This window comes from Dermacentor albipictus, unplaced genomic scaffold (assembly GCF_038994185.2).
Source record: "Dermacentor albipictus isolate Rhodes 1998 colony unplaced genomic scaffold, USDA_Dalb.pri_finalv2 scaffold_14, whole genome shotgun sequence".
NCBI lineage: Eukaryota > Metazoa > Arthropoda > Arachnida > Ixodida > Ixodidae > Dermacentor > Dermacentor albipictus.
In genome coordinates, this window is record NW_027225568.1 from 6,851,157 (window position 1) to 6,876,445 (window position 25,289).

At 47.0% G+C, this 25,289-nt stretch overlaps 1 protein-coding gene across 3 annotated transcripts in view; it reads right to left on the reverse strand.

Moving 5' to 3' along the window:
- The window catches only part of LOC135898726 (nose resistant to fluoxetine protein 6-like), a 73,756-nt gene that overhangs the window by 2,569 nt on the left and 45,898 nt on the right, over positions 1 to 25,289 (reverse strand). For 2 of the 3 annotated variants that reach the window (XM_070528754.1, XM_070528753.1), the window contains exons 11-14: positions 23,509 to 23,631; positions 22,222 to 22,342; positions 15,057 to 15,246; positions 9,392 to 9,534 (exon numbers count right to left, since the gene is read on the reverse strand). In XM_070528754.1, coding sequence (XP_070384855.1) covers positions 9,392 to 9,534; positions 15,057 to 15,246; positions 22,222 to 22,342; positions 23,509 to 23,631 — 577 coding nt within the window. Of the gene's footprint in view, positions 1 to 2,165; positions 2,241 to 9,391; positions 9,535 to 15,056; positions 15,247 to 22,221; positions 22,343 to 23,508; positions 23,632 to 25,289 lie in introns of all 3 variants that reach the window. The other variant, XR_011509529.1, reaches the window with a different exon arrangement.

Genomic DNA, 25,289 nt, shown 5'->3' on the forward strand with positions numbered 1-25,289 from the left:
GGACCTAATAAAGAAACGACAAAAAATGAAAGTGTACAACTGAAGAGATAAGATAGAATTCCCGGAGCTGCCAAAACTGAACAACTAGGAGAAAATAAGTAATATTCGAAATTATAACGTGAGAAAGACTGAAAAATCCGTATGAAATGGACGCAGCCTGAAATCAGTAAGAAGGAAACTTGGCATAGGACAAACCAAGGTGTATGCACTGAAAGATAAGCAGGGTAAGATCATCAGCAATCTCAAAGGTATCGTGAAAGCAGCGGAAGAATTGTATACTGACCAATACAGTATCCAGAGGACTCAGGATAACTCCATTCGAAACAGTAATGAACAGGATACGGAAAGTCCTCCTATATCTAACGATGACGTCGGAAGGAGCTTGCAAGACATGAAACGTGGCAGAGCGGCAGGTGAAGATGGAATACCAGTCGATATAATCGAAGATGCAGAAGACATATTACTTGGAAAACTGGCACTTCTTTATGCGAAGTGTCTATCGACCGCAAACGTCCCAGAAAACTGGAAGAACGCAAGCATTATACTAATCCACAAAAAGGGAGACGTTAAAGAACTTAAAAATTATAGGCCAATTAGTTTACTCCCAGTATTATATAAAATATTTACCAAGATAATGTCCAGTAAAATAAGGGCAACGCTGGACTTTACTCAACCAAGGGAACAGGCAAGTTTCAGGAAGGGACACCCTACAATGGATCACATCTATGTTATCAATTAGGTAATCGAGAAATCCGCAGCGTACAATCAGCCTCTATATATGGCCTTTATAGATTGACAAAACGCATTTGATTCAGTAGAGATACCAGCATTCATAGAGGCATTACATCAATCAAGGAATACAGACCAATCACGTAATTATCCTGTAAAATATCTACAAAGATTCGACAGCTACGGATATTCTCCGCAAGATATATAAGAAGATACCTATAAATAAATGGGTCAGGCAAGGACACAGATCCTCTCCATTGATATCAACTGCTTGCTTTGAAGAAATATTCAAACTATTCAAATGGGAAGGTTTAGGAGTAAGGCTCGATGGTGAACACCTGAGCAACCTACGGTTTTCCGAATAACATCGTTCTATTCAATAACACTGCAGACATGTTACAACAAGTGATTGAGGACCTTAACAAAGATAGTGTAAGAGTGGGCTTGAGGATTAATATGCAGAAGACAAAGATAATGATGAATAAGCGGACAAGGGAACAAGAGTTCAAGATCGCCTGTCAGCCTGTAGAGTCTGTGAAGGAGTACGTTTACCTAGGTCAAAGAATCACATGGAACCCTGATCATGAGAAGGAAATTCATAGAATAAAAATGGTTTTGATCGCATATGGCAGACTTTGTCAGCGCCTGACTGGAAGCTTATCATTATCATTGAAAAGGAAGGTGCCCAATGAGCGCACTTTACCGGTGCTGACATTTGGGGCAGTGACTTGGAGACTGACAGAGAATCTGGAGAACAAGTTAGGGACCGCACAAAAAGTGCTGCAACAAAGAATGCTAGGCATAACCTTGAGAGACAGAAAGAGAGCGGTTTGGATCAGAGAGAAAGTGGTATAGCCGATATTGTAATTGGCATAAGAGAAAAAAAATGGCCCTGGGCAGCTCATGTAACGCGCAAGTTAAATAACCATTGGACAATTAGGGTTACAGAATGGGTACCAAGAGAAGGGAAACGCAGGAGAGGTAGGCAGAAGACCAGGCGGTGCGATGAAATTAGGAAATTGGCCGCTGCTAGTTGGACTCGGTGAGCGCAGGACAGGGTTAATTGATAACATATGCTGCTGCTGCTGCTGCTGCTGCTGCTGCTGATGATGATGATGATGATGTATTAATGGTATAAGTCATATTTTGTTATAAACGGATAGAGTGTCGCATGCGTCATGTGGAAGTTCTGGGTTCAGTTTGCAGTGGCAAAAACTTGCCTTTTTTCACTTTAAATTTATTTTTCATTGCAGTTTCTACATTTCAATATAAGGACAGGTTCCTGTATGCTATTCTTCACTTTAAGGGTCCCTGAAACCATTCGGAGTAATTTTGTAGACCCGTAATTTTGTAGGATACAGCTACAATAAAACGTTAGTGCCATAATTTAAGTGAAGCGTGTCATATTAAGAGAGCTACGAAGAAATACAAGTTACCTTCCGCCCTACCGATGCTGTTTCTCCTCAACTTGTTCACCGAGTGATCGGGGCGACGCTCTGCCTTCACTGGATCTGCGTCATGAAATGACGTCATGTTATCTACTTGCGGTTGTCTTGGAGGTAGCGCGCGAAGCCTCTTCAAACTTTTCGTTAGACGCCTGGCTATCGATGTTGCGCGAGTGCTATCCAAACAGCATGTGTTGCAAGCATTCTCTAGAAAAACAATGTGGGCTTGTTGGCATGGCATCTTCACCTGTGTTCGCTAGCGGGAATAAGACTGCACACAAGAACACACACAGGACAGCACCGTATGTGTCCCGTTTGTCGTGTGTCCAGTCATATTCGCGCTAAAGAACTCAGTTCAAGCGAGCGTTCTGCCGCAGTGCCGAGTTTGTCCGGTATTCCTGTAAAAGCAGGAAAGCTGGGCGTTGGGACGGATAGGTAGAGGCGTAAACTAAAGCACGTCCTTATTCCTATCGCTGTGACGTAGGGGCTTTAACGTAAACCTAAGTGGCTTGAGTGGTCTGCACGGTGCATCCACTTGCTGGTGCGGAGCCTAACCAGCCAAACACACTGCTACTAATGCTGCAGCCATATGTAAAACATTTTAAATATTTAAAAAGAGGACGTATTCATGATTATGCTTCTGCAGAAAATTTACACCAGCAGCAAAGTAGCACGCACTTGGTTACTGCTATATTTATGCGCTCTGCATTTGTCTGGTTGAGGTCTGTGCCACCAGGTGGCTGCACCATGCAGGGAATTCCCGTTCGCACCTCAGCTCAACCGGTAAAACGCCCACTCCAATTGCGCTTGCGTTCACACAAATACTGGACACAGTAAAACACTTTACAGTGGTAGTAATCCTCTGGCGCAAAGTGACATCTACAAACGCATGGAAGCTGGCACCAATCGGATAACGATAGCCTGATGCGATGCAGCTGGGGAGGATCAGGTAACAGCAGATTTGTTGAAGGATGGTGGGCAGATTGTTCTAGAAAAACTCGCCACCCTGTATACCCAATGCCTCATGACTTCGAGCGTATCGGAATCTCGGAAGAACGCTAACATAATCCTAATCCATAAGGATGGGTTGCCAAAGACTTGAAAAACTATAGACCGATCAGCTTACTGTCCGTTGCCTACAAAGTATGTAGTAGGGTAATCGCAAATAGAATCAGGAACACCTTAGATTTCTGTCAACCAAAGGACCAGGCAGGTTTCCGTAAAGGCTACTCAACAATAGACCATATTCACACTATCAATCAGGCGATCGAGAAATGTGCGGATTATAACCAGCCGTTATATGTAGCTTTCATTGATTACGAGAAAGCGTTTGATTCACTCGAAACCTTAGCAGTCATGGAGGCATTACGTAATCAGGGTGCAGACGAGCTGTATGTAAAAATACCGGAAGATATCTATAGGGGCTCCACAGCCACCGTTGTCCTCCATAAAGAAAGTAAAGAAATCCCAATAAAGAAAGGCGTCAGGCACGGAGATACGATCTCTCCAATGCTATTCACAGCGTGTTTACAGGGGGTATTCAGAGACCTGGATTGGGAACGATTGGGGATAAGAGTTAATGGAGAATACCTTAGTAACTTGCGATTCGCTGATGATATTGCGTTGCTTAGTAACTAAGGGGACCAATTGCAATGCATGCTCACTGACCTGCAGAGGCAAAGCAGAAGAGTGGGTCTAAAAATTAATCTGTAGCCACTCCGCTTGCCTGCTGCCTTGCAGAGGAACACAATGTCGCAGCTTGACATATTGCCGATCGGTATATTTGAAACCCACACGGCAGCAACGGCGATACATTTTGCTCGCGAAAAGAAAGATCGAGACCAACACTGACCGCATAGCTCACGTGAACACGCAGAATGCAGCAACACAAGCAGACAGCACTTGGTGTGTGTCGGAAGTGCTCCAGTCTAGTGATAAGTGATCGTTGCGTATGCTCTTTCTGGCACTGTTTTATAGAAACAACTTAACCAATATTCCATCTATTGCGAACATTTGTTCACAATCAAATTGAAAAAAATGATTGATGGTGCACACTGGGAAGCCAATCGCATAGCTCGCCCAACTGACATCGACTGGGCTAGCTGCGTCAATTGGGAGAGGGCGGCTTAAAACTAAGGGAAGCGGCGCCGCTGCGATCGATAGCGAAGCACATTTCCAAAACCCTGTAATAAATTACGCGCTTTATGCGGAGCACTTAGAAGTGTCACACAACGATCAAAACGGCCTAACCTAATGACTTAGTACAATTGTACAAGATCGTTAAAATTGTTTGAGGGTCCCTTTAAATTTCTGCTTCCTTAATTTCTTGGTTATTGAAACTAAATGGACACCCTCAGTTCCCCTGATTTATCCGGCTATTACCTGCCCATTAGTAGTCCAAAATCAAGAAAGGGGCTGACAGATGGAATAGCACACTGTGGTATAAAGTTTGTAAACAGGGATAAGGTGCCTCAGACAGGCTGGCCAACGTTTCGATAGGAGGACCTATCTTCGTCAAAGGCGGCCTCGTCATCCTCGGCATGTTAGCTTTAAAGGGTTAGTGCAGTGACGTAACGTGCGGGTGTTGTCGCTGGCGGCTGGTTTTAAAGAGAGAGATTACCAGAGGAAACAAGCGCTGTCGTCCGACGTCTGTGAGCTTCATTCTCAAGACGAGGGGACAAGAGCGTGAGAGCGCGGGGAGAAAAGGAAAGAAATAGAAGCAGAAAAAAGGGGAAAAAATGGAAAAAAGAGGGTGGGGGAAGCCAGGGCGGCACCAAGACAGACAGAAAGAGGGGGGGGGGGAGAGTGAAAGTTTTAAGAAATACGGGGGCTTGGGAGCGTGTTGGCGATGCGAAAGGTTAGGAGTTATTCAGGGGGAGTCGTTGGCGGCATCTTTTGAGGCATTAGAACAGCCGGTCAAGCGGACAGTACGCGAGTAACACAAAAGACAAAAAAAGCGAAATCCCAGACACACATACACACACACACAAAAACATGAGTTCAAAGCGACTTGAGTAGCAGAGTAGCAATACGTCGAGTAATTTTGAAATAGTTAAGATGGCGACGAGGAGTCTGCGGTGCAATGTAATGGGTGACTGAAAGGCAGCGGCATGGTCTTTCAAGGGACACTGCCCCACGCGCTCAACGTAGGTGTCGTTACGGCGGTATCCAGAAATGGCGATACTCTGGGATGAGGCGCTGGAAAAGGCATATTGACTTCGGAATGTGTTGCCGAAGGGGTTTCAAGAAAAAAAATAGATAAAAAAAGGGGGGAGGAAGGGAAGGGAGAGGGGGAGTAGGGCCCCGAAACTGGTATAACAAACAAGAGGGTGACGCACGCAGAAGCGGGCGGGGGCAAGTGTACATGGATGAAGGGGATCGTACAGTTGGTACAGACGTAAAAACCTGAAAGACTACATTAAATTGAGTAGTAGGCAGGTAAAAAAAAATTTTTCGAAATAGAAGAGTAGGTGAGGTTAAGAAATAAAGTTGGCTGGTGGCCTAATGTGTTTTCTGTGTTGGTTGATGATATGAGAGTTTCAGCTTTAAGTTACAGCTGTTAAAGATTCTAAGTTGCCGCGTGCCAAATTAATTCCTGTCGGGTGTAGGCAACTAAACTTGTGTAGGAGGTATGATTCCGTATACTTCCTTTGGCGAGGGGAACGGAAATTGTTTGTAGTATGTAGAGCCTTGCTATGTCAAACATATGACCATGTTCGTTAAAGTGGCTGGCTACTGCTTTGGGTAAATTGTGTTTTGTGTCCGCGCGGTGACCACTGAGTCTTGTATTAATTTGTTGTCCTTAAACTTTCTGGACTTTCTGGACACATAAACTTTCTGGACACAACAATATACATTGACAATGGTGAACTAAAGACAACGCTGTATAGGAAACCTTTCGACAAACAACACTACCTAGAATACACCAGCCACCATCCCAGACATTGCTAACAAGGCATCTTTAAAGGCGAAGCCACACGACTACGTCGCATTTGCGTTGAAAACCAAGACTACATAGATAGACTCGATCACCTTAAAGAAACGCTATCAAACAGGAACCACCCAAACAGTGACCTTCAAACAGCCTACATCGCTGCAACCAAACTTGATCGAGCCGAGGTCTTCATGCCCCGCCCGAGGATCACAAGAACAACAACGCCTCTTCTTACTACTAAATTCTCAAACGCACTCCCAAACGTGAATAACATCCTAAGTAAATACTACCCAATCCTCACCAGCAACCAGAAACTGAAGATTTTTCCCGACCCTCCCAGAGTAGCCTACAGACGCAACACTAATTTTAAAGATGTCCTTGTGCACGCCAAACTAAAGAAAAAGAGGAAGTTGGGAACCAATCCCTGTGGCCGCCCCAGGTGCTCTACATGCAAACACATTCAATCTACTACTACAGTAAAAAGTACAGCGTCGAATTACACACACAAGGCAACTTCGGCTTTCAGCTGCACATCAAGCAACGTAGTCTACTGTCTAGAATGCGCCGCTTGCAGCAAACAATACATAGGTGAGACTGGACAACAAATTAATATAAGACTCAATGTTCACCGCGCGGACACAAAACACAATTTACCCAAAGCAGTAGCCAGCCACTTTAACGAACATGGTCATATGTTTGACAAAGCAAGGCCCTACATACTACAAACAATTTCCGTTCCCCTCGCGAAAGGAAGTATACGGAATCATACCTCCTACACAAGTTTAATTGCCTACACCCGACAGGAATTAATTTGGCACGCGGCAACTTAGAATCTTTAACAGCTGTAACTTAAAGCTGAAACTCTCATATCATCAACCAATACACAAAACACATTAGGCCACCAGCCAACTTTAATTCTTAACCTCACCTACTCTTCCATGTCGAAAAATTTTTTTTCCTGCCTACTACTCAATTTAATGTAGTCTTTCAGGTTTTTACGTCTATACCAACTGTACGATCCCCTTCATCCATGTACACTTGCCCCCGCCCGCTTCTGCGTGCGTCACCCTCCTGTTTGTTATACCAGTTTCGGGGCCCCCTCCCCCTCTCCCTTCCCTTCCTCCCCCCTTTTTAACGCGATAGCGTTAAGGAGCTCGTGTCGCAGAAAAGCCGGTGTCGTCGGTGTCGGCGTCCGCGGCGTTGGCCGTGAGCGATAAATCATGGCAGGCACTTCATAAATAAAAAGCAAGTTGCAAGATGGGCTGGGTGGGAATCGAACCAGGGTCTCCGGAGTGTGAGACGGAGACGCTACCACTCAGCCACGAGTTCGATGCTTGAAAGCGGTACAAACGCGCGCCTAGTGAACGCGGTATTGCCTTAAAAACGTGCCGTAGAAAGTTATACTGCGGTGTATTTCGGTAATTATGAGCCTGTAACTTACAGAAGTCGCATTTACACGATAGCGAAGTTCGTTTCCGCTACATTTCTTCTGCGCTTACTGCACACGCAGAGCCATCTTGTGGCAAACACAGAAGACCCCCTCCTCTCAATGTACGGCGCTGCCCCGACAGGTGGCGCGCCATACGCGCATTGGGGCTGTGCGCGGTCCGGCTCCCTCTCCACCGAATCCCTCTCCCCTGACGACGCTTCGCCGTGCTCCCACGCGGGTTGCAGAATCAAGCGCCGTTCCTTTCTTTAGATTGCTATCTATCTATCTCTCTGCCCGTGCCGATCACGACGTTTGGCTGGCGTAGATCGTTTCCCCCTCCGAGACACCGAGTTCTTTGGTTCGTTCCGTTTGCTCAGGCGCACGTTTCGTTGCCGCGCCGAACGCTGCGTTGCTCGACGCTCTCCGTGTGATAGGTGGGCGCAAAGTCCGATGCGGGGCGCCTCGTAAGTGATCCCTGCGCCGTAGCGCATTGTCTTACACCCCTTGGCGGGTCGATGGGAACGCTGTCGCGTTCCACTTTTGAAGGAGAAGCTTAAGCGTCCTCCAATTTTTTTATCTATTTTTTTTCTTGAAACCCCTTCGGCAGCACATTCCGAAGTCAATATGCCTTTTCCGGCGCCTAAACCCAGAGTATCGCCATTTGAGGATACCGCCGTAACGACACCTACGTTGAGCGCGTGGGGCAGTGCCCCTTGACTAACCATGCCGCTGCCTTTCAGTCACCCCATACATTGCACCGCAGACTCCTCATCGCCATCTTAACTATTTCAGCATTCCTCGACGTATTGCTACTCTGCTACTCAAGTCGCTTTCAACTCATGTTTTTTTTTGTGTGTGTGTGTGTGTGTGTCTGGGTTTTCTCTTTTTTCTTGTCTTTAGTGTTACTCGCATACTGACCGCTTTACCAGCCGTTCTAATGCCTCAAAAACATGCCGCCAACGACTCCCCCTGAATACCTCTCCTAACCTTTCGCATCCCCAACACGCTCCCAAGCCCCCGTATTTCTTAAAACTTTCACTCTCCCCCCCCCCCCTCTTTCTGTCTATCTTTTTTTTCTGCTTCTATTTCTTTCCTTTTCTCCCCGCGCTCTCACGCTCTTGTCCCCTCGTCTTGAGAATGAAGCTCACAGACGTCGGACGACAGCGCTTGTTTCCTCTGGTAATCTCTCTCTTTAAAAGCAGCCGCCAGCGACAAAACCCGCACGTGACGTCACTGCAGTAACCCTTTAAAACTAACACGCCGAGGATGACGAGGCCGCCTTTGACGAAGATAGGTCCTCCTATCGAAACGTTGGCCAGCCTGTCTAAGGCACCTTATCCCTGTTTACAAACTCTGCCCATTAGTAGGCCATTTACAAGAGTGAAAATTGGTCATTGCAGGTTCTGTTTGGCACAAATGGCCCGAAGACTAAGCAGAATATCGATCAGCCCTTCGCTTTATAGTCGCTTTCAACCGTATTCGCCGTGCTCGGTGTTGGGCCGCACATGAATACGTTAGGCAGCTTCCTAAATACCGTGGGCTCCTGCTCACATAGGCTGCATGCATCTTGGCTGGGATATTACTGACTATATTCCACTCCTATTCTTTATTGCTCTTCATCAGTGGCCTGAGCAGCACTCACCCTACCATAATGTATGCGGAGTGCCGCTCAGACCGCTGATGTAGAGCCAAAAAAGGAATACGAGTAAAATAGTATCGTTACGTTATTTGGGCCCTCGTTTTGTTAACCATTGATTCTGCTCGTAAATTGCGTGTACTTTCGGCTCCGCAGTTTCCTTCTAGCGGCGAAGTGTCTGCAATCCGTCTACGCCATGGGATATGATGCATGCTCACCACTCCGAGGAAAGAGTAGTAGACCCTCTCCCTTGTAAGTGCGTATCCAGTGATCAGGAGCGGCATGTGCACCAGGTAGACGCCGAAAGAGAGTCGGCTCAGGGGGACGAAGGGACGCCAGGACAGGAAACGACCTAGGAATCCTGCGTAAGAAGCATATTTTTTTTAAGCTTAGTGGTGCCAGATCCAATCGCTGAATGGCGCGAAAAATCACTACATTCAGCGTACCTCCACTTTCACAATTAGCCTGCTGCACTGCTGTTATGTTTTCAGTGTTTCTTTAAAACTTGTAGGCAGTGACCCCTGCGGTGAGATGTAGTTTGGCCCTTTAGGCTGCGCGCTTTGATGCAGGTGCCTCACCCGGCCTTATTTTGCTTACTGCTTGGCTTAAACATGTGTATATTTCACAACATTCAAAGCTCTTGCGTCGCAATGGTTGTTTTTCGCTCAATTGTGTTTCATTGTCATCACGCACCGTTCTGGATTAACTGATTATGGTGGTGGCTCAGGCGAATCGGTGTTTGCAGGCCGACACTGATGAACGAAACAATATAGGACACCTATTCACCGAAAGCACATGCGATGGATCTGCTTGTAAGAGCATATTCCCAACAATCCTGAAGTTGGATATATTATTAGCGAAGGTGAGTGGCGAATGGCCAAGACGACGTACGAATCTTTGTCGTTTAACCTGACAAGAGGAGTGGGATCATCACATCATTTCCACCACTGACATCTTACGGCTCGCCCATCTCACCACTTCCCCATAAGTCCAGAAACAAATTCACAGATGCTTTATTGTTCAGAACAACTTTTTGTGATTGGCCTGAGCGCCTCCTAATATTATGTTCGCTGTCAGGCCTGTTGTCAACTGCCCTAGCATACAAAGCAAAATTCTTTGTGAGGGCCTGTATTAACAACAACAACAAAAAAGTACTTACGCTTGAACTGTTCTTGAAAGGAATACTGCCAATCCTTTTGGTGTACAGTGGTGAGCAGCCTTGTCTAGAGCGCGGCGACGGTGCTCTGCGGAGCAAGTCAGCGCCACCTAACGTTACGCTCTGGGTTTGAGATATGCTTCCCGCGCGCATGCGCGGCCACAATAAAGCGTTGCCTGCTCGTAGGTTCTCGGCCTCAGTGCTTGCGCTTCACTCCGCCAGGGCCGCGCTGAATGATATGTAACAGCGGCCGGAAAACCAACGCGTTTCGCGCGAATCACGGGGCGGCCAGGCAAGCAAGTGCAAGTGGTATCTGGTGATCGCGCGTTTCTGAAGCACGTTCAAGTGATAGCGGGCGATCGCGCGTTTCAGGCGCAGACCAGGCTAAGAGTGCGAGAATTGGGCCTATATGGTTGTTTGGTGGCTATTTTCGTCGCCTATTTTCCTCGGCTGTCGCCCTTAGCTGAATACGCAGTGCAGATACACGCCGAAAAACATTATAGCCGCGGCGAGTGGTGCCTGTGCAGAAATGCGCGGTGATCTGCTACCACTCGCACTTGCTTGCCTGGCCGTCTCGTTACACTCGTGAAACACGGCGGCATGGCGACGCCCTGGCCGCCGTCACAGCGTCACAATTTCAGGCAGCGCGTTCCTGGCGGCACGGAACGAACTCTCAAGGCGGTGGCTGGACAAGGAAGCGATGAGCAGGCATGCCTCTGTTTCGGCCGCGCATGCGCGCAGGACGCTTAACTCAAACCCAGAGCGTAACGTTAGGTGGCGCTGACTTGCTCCGCAGAACACCGTCGGCGCGCTCTAGACAAGGCTGCTCACCACTGTACATGTTATTAGCGAAGGCGAATACCACCCATGAACCAAAAGCTTTGTATATGTGGCCCCATGGTGAGGGATGGCAAGAGCTTGTTCGTGAGAACTCCATCATTGGCTGACCACTTTCGCCTAGGTTATGTTCGCTAACACGCTTCCTATTATACTGACTTGTATGAAATGTTTTGTGAATGCCACCCAAGAGCCCATGTTTGCACGCCAGAGCAGTTTAAACGAACAGGTGCTAGTCGCTAGAGGTAGCGATCGTATATTCAATGAAGGCGACTGGCCGGTGTCGTTTTTCAATACAAAACTCTTGGCGGATCCGACTCTCTAGCCGCATTCGCTATATAATTTGCCCGCTATATTTACTCATGATAATAACTGCCGGTCAATCATGGCACCGAACATAAAATTCGCCCTGTCAGCAGGAAAATTACGAACGAGTCCTAATGAATGCAAATATTTGTGACTTCAACACCTGCGCATACTGTGCATGAAATTGACAATATAGCTGCTTCTAGCGTGCAATATAAGTGGACGACTCAGCCTTTCCTTCTCCCTTCGTTGCTTTCACCTCCGGCATAAGCTTGCGAAGACGAATGTATCCGGATTTGCGACGCTGTTTGCTGAGTTTAGTTTAAGTTTATTATTCACGCATGATAACATCTGTTAGATACAAAAATATGCAGACGAAGGTCCCAAAGACAGATGTGAAATGACTACTGAAATGTAACTCTTATTACATGTCTATAGTTTGTTGAAGTAAGGTAGAAAGATGAACGAGTTGGAAAGGATGCATACTTATTACTCAGCGCGAAAACACAGGAAGACACAGAGTTAGAACAGCGCTCATCCTGAGCCCTAACTCTGGGTGTTCCATTGTTTTCGCGCGGATTAATGCCGTATTTATTCGAATCTAGGCAGAAAGTATCCTTTAAATATTCATATACCAAACTCCGGCGTCGGATTAGGTCTGAGTATTTTTAAGAACTCGCCAGTTAGTAATTGATATTGATAAATATTGCGCACAGATAGCATGATCTAGAAAAGTCAGTACTGCAGCTGCTACTAGCCGCGCCAGTGCCCAACAGAAGTACACAGGCGACGTCGCCATTTTTGTCTTTCTCGTATCGTCGTGTGGTGCGGCGTTATCATAATGGCACCAAACCGGCAACGCCACTATGCTGCCACTCTTAAGCAAAAAGTTGTGCTAGCCGCAGAGGCATCATTAAACGATCAAGTTGGGTGGGACTTCGGCATCGATGAGAAAAATGTCCGTCGTTGGAGGGAGCAACAGTAGACACTTTTTGCGTGCGCCGGCCATGAGATGACCGCAATAAGAAAAACAGCAACGTAGAATGAGCTCGGCATGTTCATATTCAATAAATGCTATTTTCATTTTGTGAGGGCTGTCCTTGCTTTTTTCTTTTTTTGTTCGTCCTACATTCAAGGTAACATTTTTTTTCCGGCTTCGGACTTCTAAGAGTCTGCTTAGAATCGGGGCCAGCCTAGATTCGAGTAAATGCGGTAAGTATGCAGCCTATTGAAAGCGACAAACAATGTCTAGGACTTGGATACTCTACACAATTTTATGCGTGACAGCTTAAGCAATAGGCACGCCACAGAATATGCAATACTCAAATATTTATTTCGTATCTTTTCTAAGTTTCCCAACATGGCCAGACTTAGGTAGCACTCTTTCTGCGGATGCAATTGCTATATTCGGCCTCATTACTGTTATATTCAGCCTCATTGTGCTCGCAGGTCCTGTCTCAGAAAATCTGTGCTGTGTTGTGGTAGCTGGGGGGGGGGGGGGGGGCTAAGCTGATGCTCGTAAGCAATCGGCCACGCTAATCAAGTACAGATCGTGTATGGTATATAATTCATTTTAGCTTTCACTACTCTGCGAAAATTCGAGTGAGTTTTGGGAACCAATTCACAAGTTAGTGTGCCCTTTGCCTGCCGAATTCGGTAATCTCATGTCCAGCATCAGCATTGGCTAGTATTTGCTGTTACCAACAACCCTAGAAAATTAAAAAAAAATTCTGAGAATTACTGTTGTTTATTGATCTGTTCTGCCTTCGAAAATTTCTCAGCAATGCTTAGATACCCATCAGCTACCTGCAGATTGGAAGGTCGGGAAGGTGGTCCCACTTCATAAGTCCAGTAGCAAACATTCGCCCCTCAACTACCGCCCCATTTCCCCCACCAGTATTCCTTGCAATTTTCTTGAAGACATTTGGTACTCACATATAGCAAAGCACTTAGACAATAATTCATTTTTCACAAAAGCACAACATGGTTTCCGAAAGAATTTGTCTCGTGCAACTCAACTTCTTTCTTTTACTCACAGCCTTCATCTTACTCTCAACAAAGGTTCATTCGCAGACTGTCTTTCTTTGATTTCGCCAAGGCCTTCGAAAAAGTGTGTCATAAATTGCTTCTATTTAAAATTAAAAATACTTAATCTTGATCCTAACCTATTTGAGTGGCTTGAGCAGTTTCTCCTTCATCGGTCGCAGTATGTTGAGTCAAACAATCATATGTCCCCATCTAATCCTGTAGACTCTGGTGCGCCCCAAGGATCAGTTATAGGCCCTCTTCTTTTTTTATTTACATTAACGATTTACCCAATGAAGTTTGTTCTAATATTTACCTTTTTGTAGATGACTGTGTTATCGCCCGTGAAATCTTGGACAAATCTGATAACAAATTTTTACTAGACGATATAAATGCTATCTCTAACTGGTGTGACGTATGGTTAATGCAACTTAACGTAACTGAATGTAAAGGTATGCGTGTAACTCGCAGCAATATTTCTCCGCCGAACTATTACCTTAGGGATACTCCCCTAGAGGTCGTAACCTCCTATAAATTGCTAGGCGTCCACATAACCTCGCCACTTCACTGGTCGCTGCACATCGACAACGTAATTTGCAATACTAATCGCATGCTAGGTTATCTTTGCCGAAATTTTTCTTCTGCTCCTACATCATTAAAATTAATCCTATACAAAACGCCTATTAGGAGTAAAATGCAGTATGCCTTATCCATCTGGAACCCGCACCTCGAAACCCTTATTCAATCATTTTATTAATCCAAAACAATGCCGCGCGTTTTAATTCATAGCAATTAGAGCTGCACATCAAGCGTAACTGCCGTGAACTCTTTGCGGCTTGCTCCTCTCTCAGCCCGCCGTAAGTGCTTTCGCCTTGCTTTATTTCATAAACTAAATTTCCACAATTCCTACCTGCGCGATAATCTTATATCACCTCCTACCTACATTTCCTCTCGCATTGATCATAGCCATAAGGTTCGAATCGTTCAGTGCCGCACCAGAACCTGTAACGAATCATTTATTCCCAGGACCTCTCAGGAATGTAACCACCTTCCCGGCGCAGTTGTCGCAATCAAGGTCAACCCAAAGTTTCGTTCGGCCTTATCAGACATCGTCACTCCCGGAACAATAACCTAATCAATTTTGCTCTTAATAACTAAACATATCTTGCTGCTTCCTTATATACTTGTGGATGTTTTGTTACCCACTCCCCTCTGTAATACTTCGGTCTTTAGGGTACTATAAAATGAAAATAAAAAATACAGTAGAAAATTTTGTGAACACGGTCCTCAACTAGCCAATGCCATCTGTAGCTGCGACAGGGCTGCGTGGTTGTTTTTCTTTTTCTTCTTCTTTTCTGTCGGGATGTATAGATTGCCAGCACAATGCAGCTGCCGCATTCTTTTCTTCTCCGGTGCCTGTGTGTAGCTAATAAATCGGGGATCGTTGCAATCAATCTATAGAACAGAGCCCCTTTGTAGCGTGCCCAACCTACAGCCAAGTACAGGCCAGTGGGATCGGACGATTTACGCACTATTACATTGATGCCTGAGCAGTGTACCTGCTTTCCGGTTGGCGCATGCAAACACCAGGCATGCCAGGAAGCTTGACCAAAGAAGGCGGTCGACGAAGGAGAAGACCACGTCGATCCAGTCACCCGTAGAGGTGAAGCCGCCGTTCCTGTGGTAGCGCGACAGGATGCACACCGCGCCGCAGGTCAAGCACACCGCCCACATGACTGCTTGCTTAACCTGCAAAGCGCTTGCGCGTGCCAGAGGTTTCATATATAGCCTCGAAATAAACACGCAGTTCGTTAGGGTGACCAAAACCAAAGCTCCGTATAGATGAGACGTTCTGCAAAAAGCTCGACAGTTGGCATCCCTGGCAATATGGTCATGAGCGCAACTTCAAAAGTTACATTGGAGTTTGCCTGACCACCACCTTCGTGATCTACTGCTAAAAGACCCCTCACCAGACCCCATGGCAAAATTTAGTTATCCGCTGAAAGTTGTTACGTGTCTTTCTAGTTAATTTAGTTGAGAGTTAGCGCTCGTCCTGTCTTCTCCAAGTCTGTGTGTCACTTTGCGCTACAATTCAAGATCATGTTACCGTACCAACTTGCCCAACTTTCTATCATTTTGTTACGTGTCCTCTAGAGAGCGTTCGGCCGCAAAAAGTTTTCAAATCGGCTCATTATTAGCCGGGACGGAAATATTTCAGTGCCGCGAACGCGTGATTTCAGGGAGTGAGTTCCACTGCATGGCGAGACAGTCTCTCCACTCGCCCCGTTTACCTTCCACAAGCAAAATTGCTTCCCAGCGTTCTCCTGTACCGGACCTCGAGGATCGCGTGATGTATAAGTCACGGACCCCGCCTTTTTTTTTCCTCGCTTTCTTTCTTTCTTTTTCTGTTGGAGGGGGGGGGGGGCGCTGCGCACAAGCTGTTGTGATTGTCTGGTTTCACGCAGCGCACGATGTTGGCCCTGTGGCGAAGGACACATGACTGGAGGTGTAATTCAGTGCTACACAAATAATGAGGCAGAACAAGCGGATAGCAGAGCATGATCACGTGCTGCAACACGGTAGAAAATGGCATAGTTTCGATACCTGCGCTCTTGACTGCACGACCGTGCGAACAAGCAGACGAAGCGGAAGTACATCTCTCTTCCTTCGGTGCGAAGTAAAACAAACACATACAGACATTCCGTTTGTGTGTCTTATTATTTCTCTAAACTTCAATTCGTCAATTCAAGCAACAGAACACGCAAATAACAGATGGTGCCTTGAATATAATTCTCGAAGTCACGTGTCACCACGATCAACGCCACACTGCGGACCCGAGAACGAAGGCGCAGGGACGCGAGTACCTCGCCGTCTGGCTTTGATAGCAGCGGCCACGAGAAGGAGAAACAGCGTTCGGATTGAAATTTCAGACCCTTCACGGTGCGTAGCGATGTCATTCTTTGTAAAGGGGGGAGGAAGAAGAAGTGATCGTAGCGAGCGGCTTTAATTTCGAGCACACTGCATTTTCTATTTTATTTTCTGTGGTCTCGGCAATCAGTGACAAAGAAACTGGGGGACGTCGTACTCTGAAATGGGGGACCCCAACCGCGCCCAGCAATTGGGTCCTGAACGGCCAGTTCGTTATGCCGGTGACGTGAGTGACCGCTTCGACCCCAGCATGGTCCTGATTGAGTCATCTGATGGCTCCTCTACTGATGATATGGGATCGGACAGCGATTTTACCTTGGTGTGAAGCCGATGTCTGAAGAGAAAGATACGAAGAACATTCCCGACCCATCGCCAGGCGACGAAAAAGGCAAGTGGCAAGCAGTCATACACTATTCTATACGTACCAACAACAACAGACAACCTCAACTCACTGAACAGCTGGCAGAGCCTGTCTGAATATTTCGAACGAACTACCCATGGTCAAATATAAGAAATACGTATAAACGCTCGAAAGAACATCCTCTCGGTGCAAGTCAATACACCGACAATACTGGAGACACTGAAAAACGTCACTCAGTTGGGAAGCATCCCTGTTCGCGCATTCCCCACATACGGCAAGGAGGCGACGACAGGAAGCGACGATCTACAGCGCGGACATTGATATTACAGACACTGACCTGGCGAAACTACTATCGTCGTCGGCTCCTGTGCTCAGCTTTGACCATTTTGGACGACCGTTTTGGACACACGTCAAGGTCGGATATGTGAGGCATCCGGTACGTCTTTCATGCCGAGGCTTTTACAATGTCACAATTTTATGAAACTTGGGCATGCTAGTGCAGTTTGCAAAGGGTGCAGTAACATGGAAACGATGTGGTGGATTTCACAGAGACAGCAATTTCAACGTTGCTACGAAGTGTCCAAATTGTTCTGGTGCCCACGACGCAACGTCAAAAGAGTGCCCAAAGATCAGGATGGAACAGGGTATTCTGAAGAAGGTGGGTAGACATCATTCCACGCACAGGGAAGCGGCAAGGGCTATCCGCCACCGCAGACGCCGTTCACGACACCGAGATCAACGGGACCGCAGTCCTCCTCGCGTAGAAGGAACGACAGCTCAAGTGCAGCATCCACCCCCTCCTCGTCTCAGGAATGAAAAAGCACATGTCTCAAAGCCTTTGTATGTTGCGAAAGTACAAGGCGACTCATCATCGGCCCAAAAAACATCGGAGACTCAGTGGCCCTCGTTACCATCAAGGCCTGCGGGAACGCCCTTATGCACCGCTCCTACACGCACTGAAGAAAATGAAAAGATGGATGACATTGACGTCACGAGAATGTTGAAAATTTTGATCGGCTCCATGCGCAGGATTCTTTCCGGCCTAAATACCCCGGCTGCCAAGGCCGCCGTGCAGCTAATTGAAGTGTTGGAACCACTCCTAGTGGTTCTTCGCTAAGCAAGTAGGGCCCTGATGTTTGAAGAACGGATGCGTCAATCGCTTGTTATGCAACTGAATGCTCGAGGTCTACGGGGTCGTTTGTCTGATTTCCGACAGCGGGTATTTAAGTACCAATTTGCAGTTATTTTTAGCTGTGAACCTCATATGGATTCTTCTTTCCGTACTTCTTGATATGTCCAGATGTGATCTCGTAACGACCAAACCTCAAGCAAAGTGTTAGTTTGTGTAAGTCACGGTCTGGTGTATTTCAGACATGATGTCCCATCGCATACTACTAAGATTACGTATGCCTTACCATAAAACACAGATGTCGCATGGTTACAGTGATTGGAGGATGCATCCACCCAAGAGCGAAGATCGATTGCTCGCACCTGATGTCTCTGCTGCAAGCATCGCAAGGTCCTCATATTGTGATTGGTGACTTTAACGCACACCGTCCCCTGGGGGATAGCACTTCGATGAATCCTCGTGGCAAAGATTTGGCGACTTCATTGTATTCAGGGAGTAAATGTGCTCAATGACGGGTCTCCTACATTTATTCGTCGCACGTCTTACAGCATTTGTCTTGACCTAACGTTTGTATCAAGGAGCCTTCTGTCTTCAGCATGCTGGTCGAAGAATCTAGAGACTCATGGTAGTGAACACCTCCCCTCTTAAGTTCACTTTAGCTCGTTTCGCCGTTCAGGCTCACGTTGCATTCGTCAAACAGACTGGATTTTATTTAAGACCTCTGTCGACACCGCCTGACAGAATATGACATCTCCATCCGAAATAGAGCACATTATTGCCTCTACCCTGCGGGACAAAAGCAGAGAAGTCAGCATACCGAGGCACAGATCATCGGTCAACATACAATATGACGCCCTTCGTACAAATCGTCTCCGCGCGGAACGGCGATACAGAATAACAAAGTCACCGTTAGATCCTTCGAGCAGTCGCCGAGCTCAACGACATGTTCTTCGACATCTGGAGAAGCTTGACAGACAGCGTTGGAGAACATTCTGTGGATCCCTAGATCCAAGACAGCCTCTGTCTAAGATCTGGCGGGTCATACGAACTCTCCGGGCAACTCCACAACAAAGACACCCGTTCCGTGCGGTGGCTCTACATCAACGCCGGAGTGAATTGGAGGTAGTAGAGGACTACTGTAACCTCATTGTGAGCGCATCTAATCCAGTGACTTAATCCCTTGTCGCCATCGCGCCCCCGTCACCTGATGAGCGACTCGAAGTACCGTTTACGATGCAAGAGCTTGACGCTGCGATATCGGTTTCTCGACGTTTATCGGTACCAGGACCATACGGAATCACGTACGCTGCACTCCGCCATATTGACACAGAATCACGACGTCTTCTTCTATCTTTTTATAATACGACGTGGGAGACAGGAAATGTTCCAGATAGTTGGAAATGAAGTTGCGTTGTAGCGCTGCTTAAACCGGGGAAGTGCGCTAACGAGCTTTCCTCTTACAGACTGATCGCCTTAGCCAGTTGCGTCGGTAAAGTAATGGAAAGAATGGTCTTGTCAAGGCTGGAATGGTTTCTAGCGAGAAATATTTGCTTTCCTGATTTTATGTACGGATTTCGAAGAGGTCACTCTTGCATTGACGGTGTTATCGGCTTGGTATCCACTGTTGAGAGGGAGTCGGTTAGTTAGAGCTGTTTTTCTGGATATTAAGGGTGCATACGACAATGTACTCCATTATGCAATCCTTGATGCACTGGAAGATTTAGACGTCGGTGGCCGGCTATATACATGGATTGTTAGCTGCCTCAGTGGCCGCACGGTGTATATGTCGACAAGTGATGGCGACACCGGACACTACCATATACATCGAGGTGTTCCACAAGGGGGAGTTCTCATTCCAACTCTTTTTAATGTTGCGTTGACTGGCCTTGCATCTGAACTTCCTAGCACGGTGAAGATTAGCACATATGCGGACGACATATGCATATGGACATCTGGAGCCACCCGTCTCCAAATGCGTGCTATGCTTCAACGTGTAGTGAAAATCAAAACTGCGGTGCCAAGGCCTCCAACTCTCAACAGAAAAATGTTCCGTGATTACATTCATGCGAAAACAAATGACCAGGTATCCGATAACCGTTAACGGAGTAGCGATACCTACTGTTACACACCATAGATTCCTTAATTGGCTTAGTCATAGACCGGGGATTATCTTCGTCAAGACACGTCGCCGGATTGAAGTCAAAGCTAAAGAGTTTTGTTCACGTCATTCGCGTCGTTGTAGGAACAAGATGGGGCCCCTCGAAGTCGTCATTACTCCAATTGTTCTAAGCACTAATCGTAGGGAATGTACGGTACAGCATGCCGGCGCTCTCAAGCATTGGACTTAGCCGTGTGCGCGCATTGGAGAGCATTCAAGCTCAAACAAAGCGCACGTGTTTGGGCCTCTTACAATGCACGTCAACCAATGGAACAATAGTAGAAGCTCGTGCTTGTCCTGTTGGGGTATACTTGCTCTGCGAGCCTCTTCGAATGTACCTTCGCGTGTTGACCCGACACAGGCACCATCCTCTTTCATCGCTCCCTGCCAGCCACCCATGTTCCAGCTTTTCAAGGACTATATCGCGCCATCAGAGTGTTCTGCCATCAGAGTGTTCTGCCGTCACGATTTTCTCCTGCCTGTATTCCGAGAATACCTCCGTTCTGTCTAAACCTGTCGTTACATTGTAGATCCCTAGAATTACTAAAACGTCATCCGTTGCATTTATTGGCCTCAGGCAACTCACCTTGTTGCGAATTTCTGCAATGTACGGAGATACTGTACACGTGTATACCGATGGCTCTGTCACACCATATGCCTCCACTGCAGCCTTCGTCATTCCACATATGATCATCGCTCGGCGGTTTAAACTAGACCATAGCTCAACATCAACTGCCGCAGAACTTGTTTTTATCCGGGAGGCACTTCGCTTTCTCTCTGAGGAGCCTCCTCACGCATGGACGATATTCTGCGATTGCAAGCCAGCTCTTCAAATGATTGACTGTGTCTTCAGACGGGGCCCGTATTATTCCGTGGCCATAGGAACTACAGAGCGCCTCGAACACGCAACTAGAAAGGGCCACAATGTCACCTTTCAGTGGATACCATCACACTGTGGCGTGATCGGGAACGAACAGGCAGACGTTGAAGCGAGAACTGCTTTAGATAATGGTTGTGAAGTACGCATTCCGTTCTCACGAACAGACACAAACGTCCTACTTCGTCGCGTAATACGCACCCGTACGTTGGAACACTGCACCCAACCAGATCAACGACACAAGCGATTAAACAAATGGGACTAAGAAATGAAATTTCGTACGCCTCACAAGTTAAACGAAGCCACACGAGCATGGTGAACCGGATTTGCCTTGGTGCCGCATTCACCAACCGTTATAGACATACGATAGGTGCCAGTGATACTAGCCCAAACTGTGAATACTGTGAGGTGCCAGAAAAACTTGTACATATATTTTGCGTGTGTCCCACGTACGCGCAAGAACGACAGCAACTTGTCTCTTGCATTGCGACGATCCATAAGAGCCCGCTATCAGACGGGTTCCTTTTAGGTCCTTGGCCTAATGCAAACAGCGCAGTCCTGGTAACAAGTGCACTATAGCTTTTCTCCAAGCCACTGGGCTGGACGCACGGCTTTAGAGATGCCACAACTTTGTGAATTTGTATATACGCATCTCTTCCTTATACCATCTTCATTCATCAGCCCTTTCCCTCCCCGTCCCTTTTCCCCAGTGTAAAGTACCAGGCCAGAGCAAGTTATAGCTCAGGCCGACCTCTCTGCCTTGCGGTAAATAAATCTCTCTCTCCTCTTTGTAAAACCCGCCTAGGTGGCTCAGTGGTTGTGGTGTTGGGATGCTGAGCACGAGGTCGCGGGATCGAATGCTGGCCATGGCGGTCGCATTTCGAGGGGGGGGGGGGGGCGAAATGCGAAAACACCCGTGTACTTAGATAAAGGTGCACGTTAACGAACCTCATGTGGTCGAAATTTCCGGAGTCCTCTCCTACGGCGTGCCTCATAATCAGAACGTGGTTTGGCACGTAAAACCCATAATTTATTTTTAATTCTTTACAAACACGATCGCTGGCACACGTTGCATGCTCGGCAATAGTGAGCTCAATATGGCCGGACCTGGTGAGGAGCTCATTAAGGCAACTTGCGATGATTGCGTTGCACAAATATTAGCGAGCGCATCATCTGCCGCCTAAATGAAGGCACAAGAACACTGGCTCAAGGAGCTGCATTTGTTGGCTTTACAAACAGTGACGCTAGGCATTGTAAAGCCCGACCCTTACCGCTGACATCTTGATGTCTCTCTTGCTCTCGATGAAGATGAGCGTGCTGCAGCCGAGGAAGAAGGTGGCACCGTGGAACGTGGGCAACATGTACACCTCGTTGAATGTGTCTGCCAGCGTTCTGTTGTGAACAACAAACAAAAACAAGAAAAGGTCAATGTTTACAAGGCGAAGGAGGAGCTCATGGCCTGCAGTATAGAAATGCCACAGAACCAGTCTGCTCAGTGGAGAAACAGTGCGAATAGAGTGGACGAATGGTCTTTTAACATTGACAGAATGTTACAACACACTAATATTATCCCCAACATCACTGCTGCAACGTGGTCTTACAAACCGTTCTAGTATAAAAACATTTTTGGTGAATACATGCTCTGAGGCGTAATTCACAAAGCTGCGTCGCACATCATATTCTTTTTCATTGCCTCGACACTTTCGCTAGTATAACATGTCTCTTATGAGGACTGGCTGGACTTGAAATCAGGTGGCATGGTGCATATAGGGTAACAAGCTTCCCGGGTAGAATATTCCCTCCTTATTTCATTTTTTCTTGGTCCCTTAGTTGAAATACCAGATTAAGAATATATTTGCTTGTATTACGAGCACTGTCTTGTGAATGCGTTGACAACTAATGATGTTCACTCTTTCGAAGAGGGGCAAAATGAACTCTCCACATGCTTGCTTTTTTAGTTGCGTGACGTTAGTGCAAGGACAGCAGCATTGACTATCCCAAAAGGAGGCCCATGTCGTTATGTCAACTGAAATTTAGAAAAGCCCTAGAAGAAACATTCTCCAGACTACAAAAGTGATGGACATAAATCTAAGATTTCAAGCTCCTATTTTCACCTCAAGTGAAGAATAAATATCGCCAATTTTCTTTACATGAGAATAATGTTGCGGCACAGTATACTACACCTTAAGCAACAATGAACGGAGCATGCGTCTTCAAGTTGCGCGAAATCGCATTTTGCTGGCTATCATGACACGTACAGGTACCTAGCATTCTCCAGCCAATTACAACAATCAGATTTTACTGTGCCCGAAGGAATAACCAGCAGGACGACATCATTGAGCACTCTTGTGCTCGCCTCAAAACGTTCCATCTCAACCAGGAACGACGCCGTAGGCAACCGCTTGCAACCTGTTTCATTAACGAAAGCAATCGAACGCCAACGGTGACATTGTTAGACTTTACGTCGCAGCCGCCCGGTCGTTTCTCAACGACGGCGACGCACAAGGAAACACGTTCAGTGCCAACGTAGGGAGTTCAGTTCAAGGCAGCGCACTCACGATATGTCGGACACGATGAGTGGAATGACGGGAACGTAGCGGCCGCTGCTCATCTGCCATGCAGAGAAGGCACAGCACCCGACGGACAGGGTGCAGAATGACCACTGCTGCCACGTGGTGCGCCTGCGTCAGCAGCAGTACAGGAAGACAGTTAGGCATACGGGACTGTTTATTCGTGCGCACACAAACAGCCTACGTGCCTTCTAGCTTCCTGCACGAGGAATGGAAAATCAAGGACCGCTGAAACAGAACAATATATGCACGAATGCAAAAAACAAGAGAGCGACCTAATGCCGCTCCTGTTTCGCTACAGTATTGCAAGGAAGCGGGCAAGCAGTCGGGTGAGAAGGACAGACACTGAGGAGCACTCGCACCAAATATAACCGCTGGATTCAGGCTTCTCATTTTCGCCCAATAGCTTTTGCATTTTTTGGGCGCTTTCTGACTTTCACGGCTCTTCCTTGCAAATTATGACAAATTCGTTCTTTTTTTTTATTTGTGCGACGAGCTGGTACATGGGTTTAGATTCATAAATCATATCCAGGAATTCTGGACATTCTCCTTCGGAACTTCACAGCAACGCACAAGTGTAACTCAATGGGAAAATTTTTTTCGAATTTATATTTCAGAATATAGGGCGAGGGTCAAAAAGTTTCAAATGACGACAACAAGAGGGTAGTCCCTTCTAACAACATATGCATTTTGGTACTTAGTCGGAACATTGGTGGTACGTTAAAGCAGTTAAAGAAAGTCAGACAGGGGAGGTGAAGTCCAACGACAGGAGAAAATTCTTTTGCACCCTCCCGCCAGAGGGCACATTGGCTTGAAAAAGCGCCAAATTTAAACCATAAAGCGATTTATTAGAGTTGGCATTGAGAATGTATTGGTAGAGGGAGTGTTATGCAGCCTGTTGGCACGTGCAGGCTTTCGAGAAGCAGCCGAGATGGTACAGAGTGGTTATGCATGTGCATGTCTTGAGCGTGCCTGGGTATGGTCCTATGCACATGTTCGCTCTGTGTATGAGTGTGCGGGCGTGTGCCTCCGTATTTGCGTTTGCATGCGCGCGAGTGCGTGTATGCGTGTGTCAGCGTTCGCAACGTGTGTGAGCCTTCGCAGCATATGTGAGCGTTCGCAGCGTGTGTGCGCGCGCTTACGGTGCATGCGTGGCCGCATGTGAACGTGTACGCGTGCCAACGGGTTTTCGAATTTCAGCATGCACGACTGCGACGAAATGTGTGCGTGTTTGTGTGGATGGCTGTGCGTGCGTATAGTGTGTGTGTGTGTGTGGGGGGAGGGCTTGTGTGCGTGCGTGTGTGTTTGTGTGTGTGCGTGCGTATGACGGATGGAGAGAGAGTACGTGCGTGTGAGGGAGAGTGCGTTTGTGTGCGGGGGAGACAGAAAGTGTGTTTGTGTGCGAGGGAGAAAGAGCGTGTGTATGCGCGAGGGAGAGAGAGACTGCGATCACTTCAATGTGGCACTGTTGTCGGGGGCGGGGGGGGAGGCGACTGGAATACAGTGAATTAGGGTCTGATTTATCTTGCATGAGTAATAGGGAAATCGCGCAACAGAAGGTCCCCGGACTGATGTAGGATGACGACATTCTGCCACTAACGGACAACGCATGGGATTTAGACACTTGTGAATATTTGTGGCAAGGCAGCGACAAACCTAGACCTTAAGTTTACACAGAGAAATCGGAACTTATAATCTGTAATGAAAGGACGAATAATTACATCGTGTCAATTCAACAGCAAGTCATACGCATAGTCAAGCACTGTATA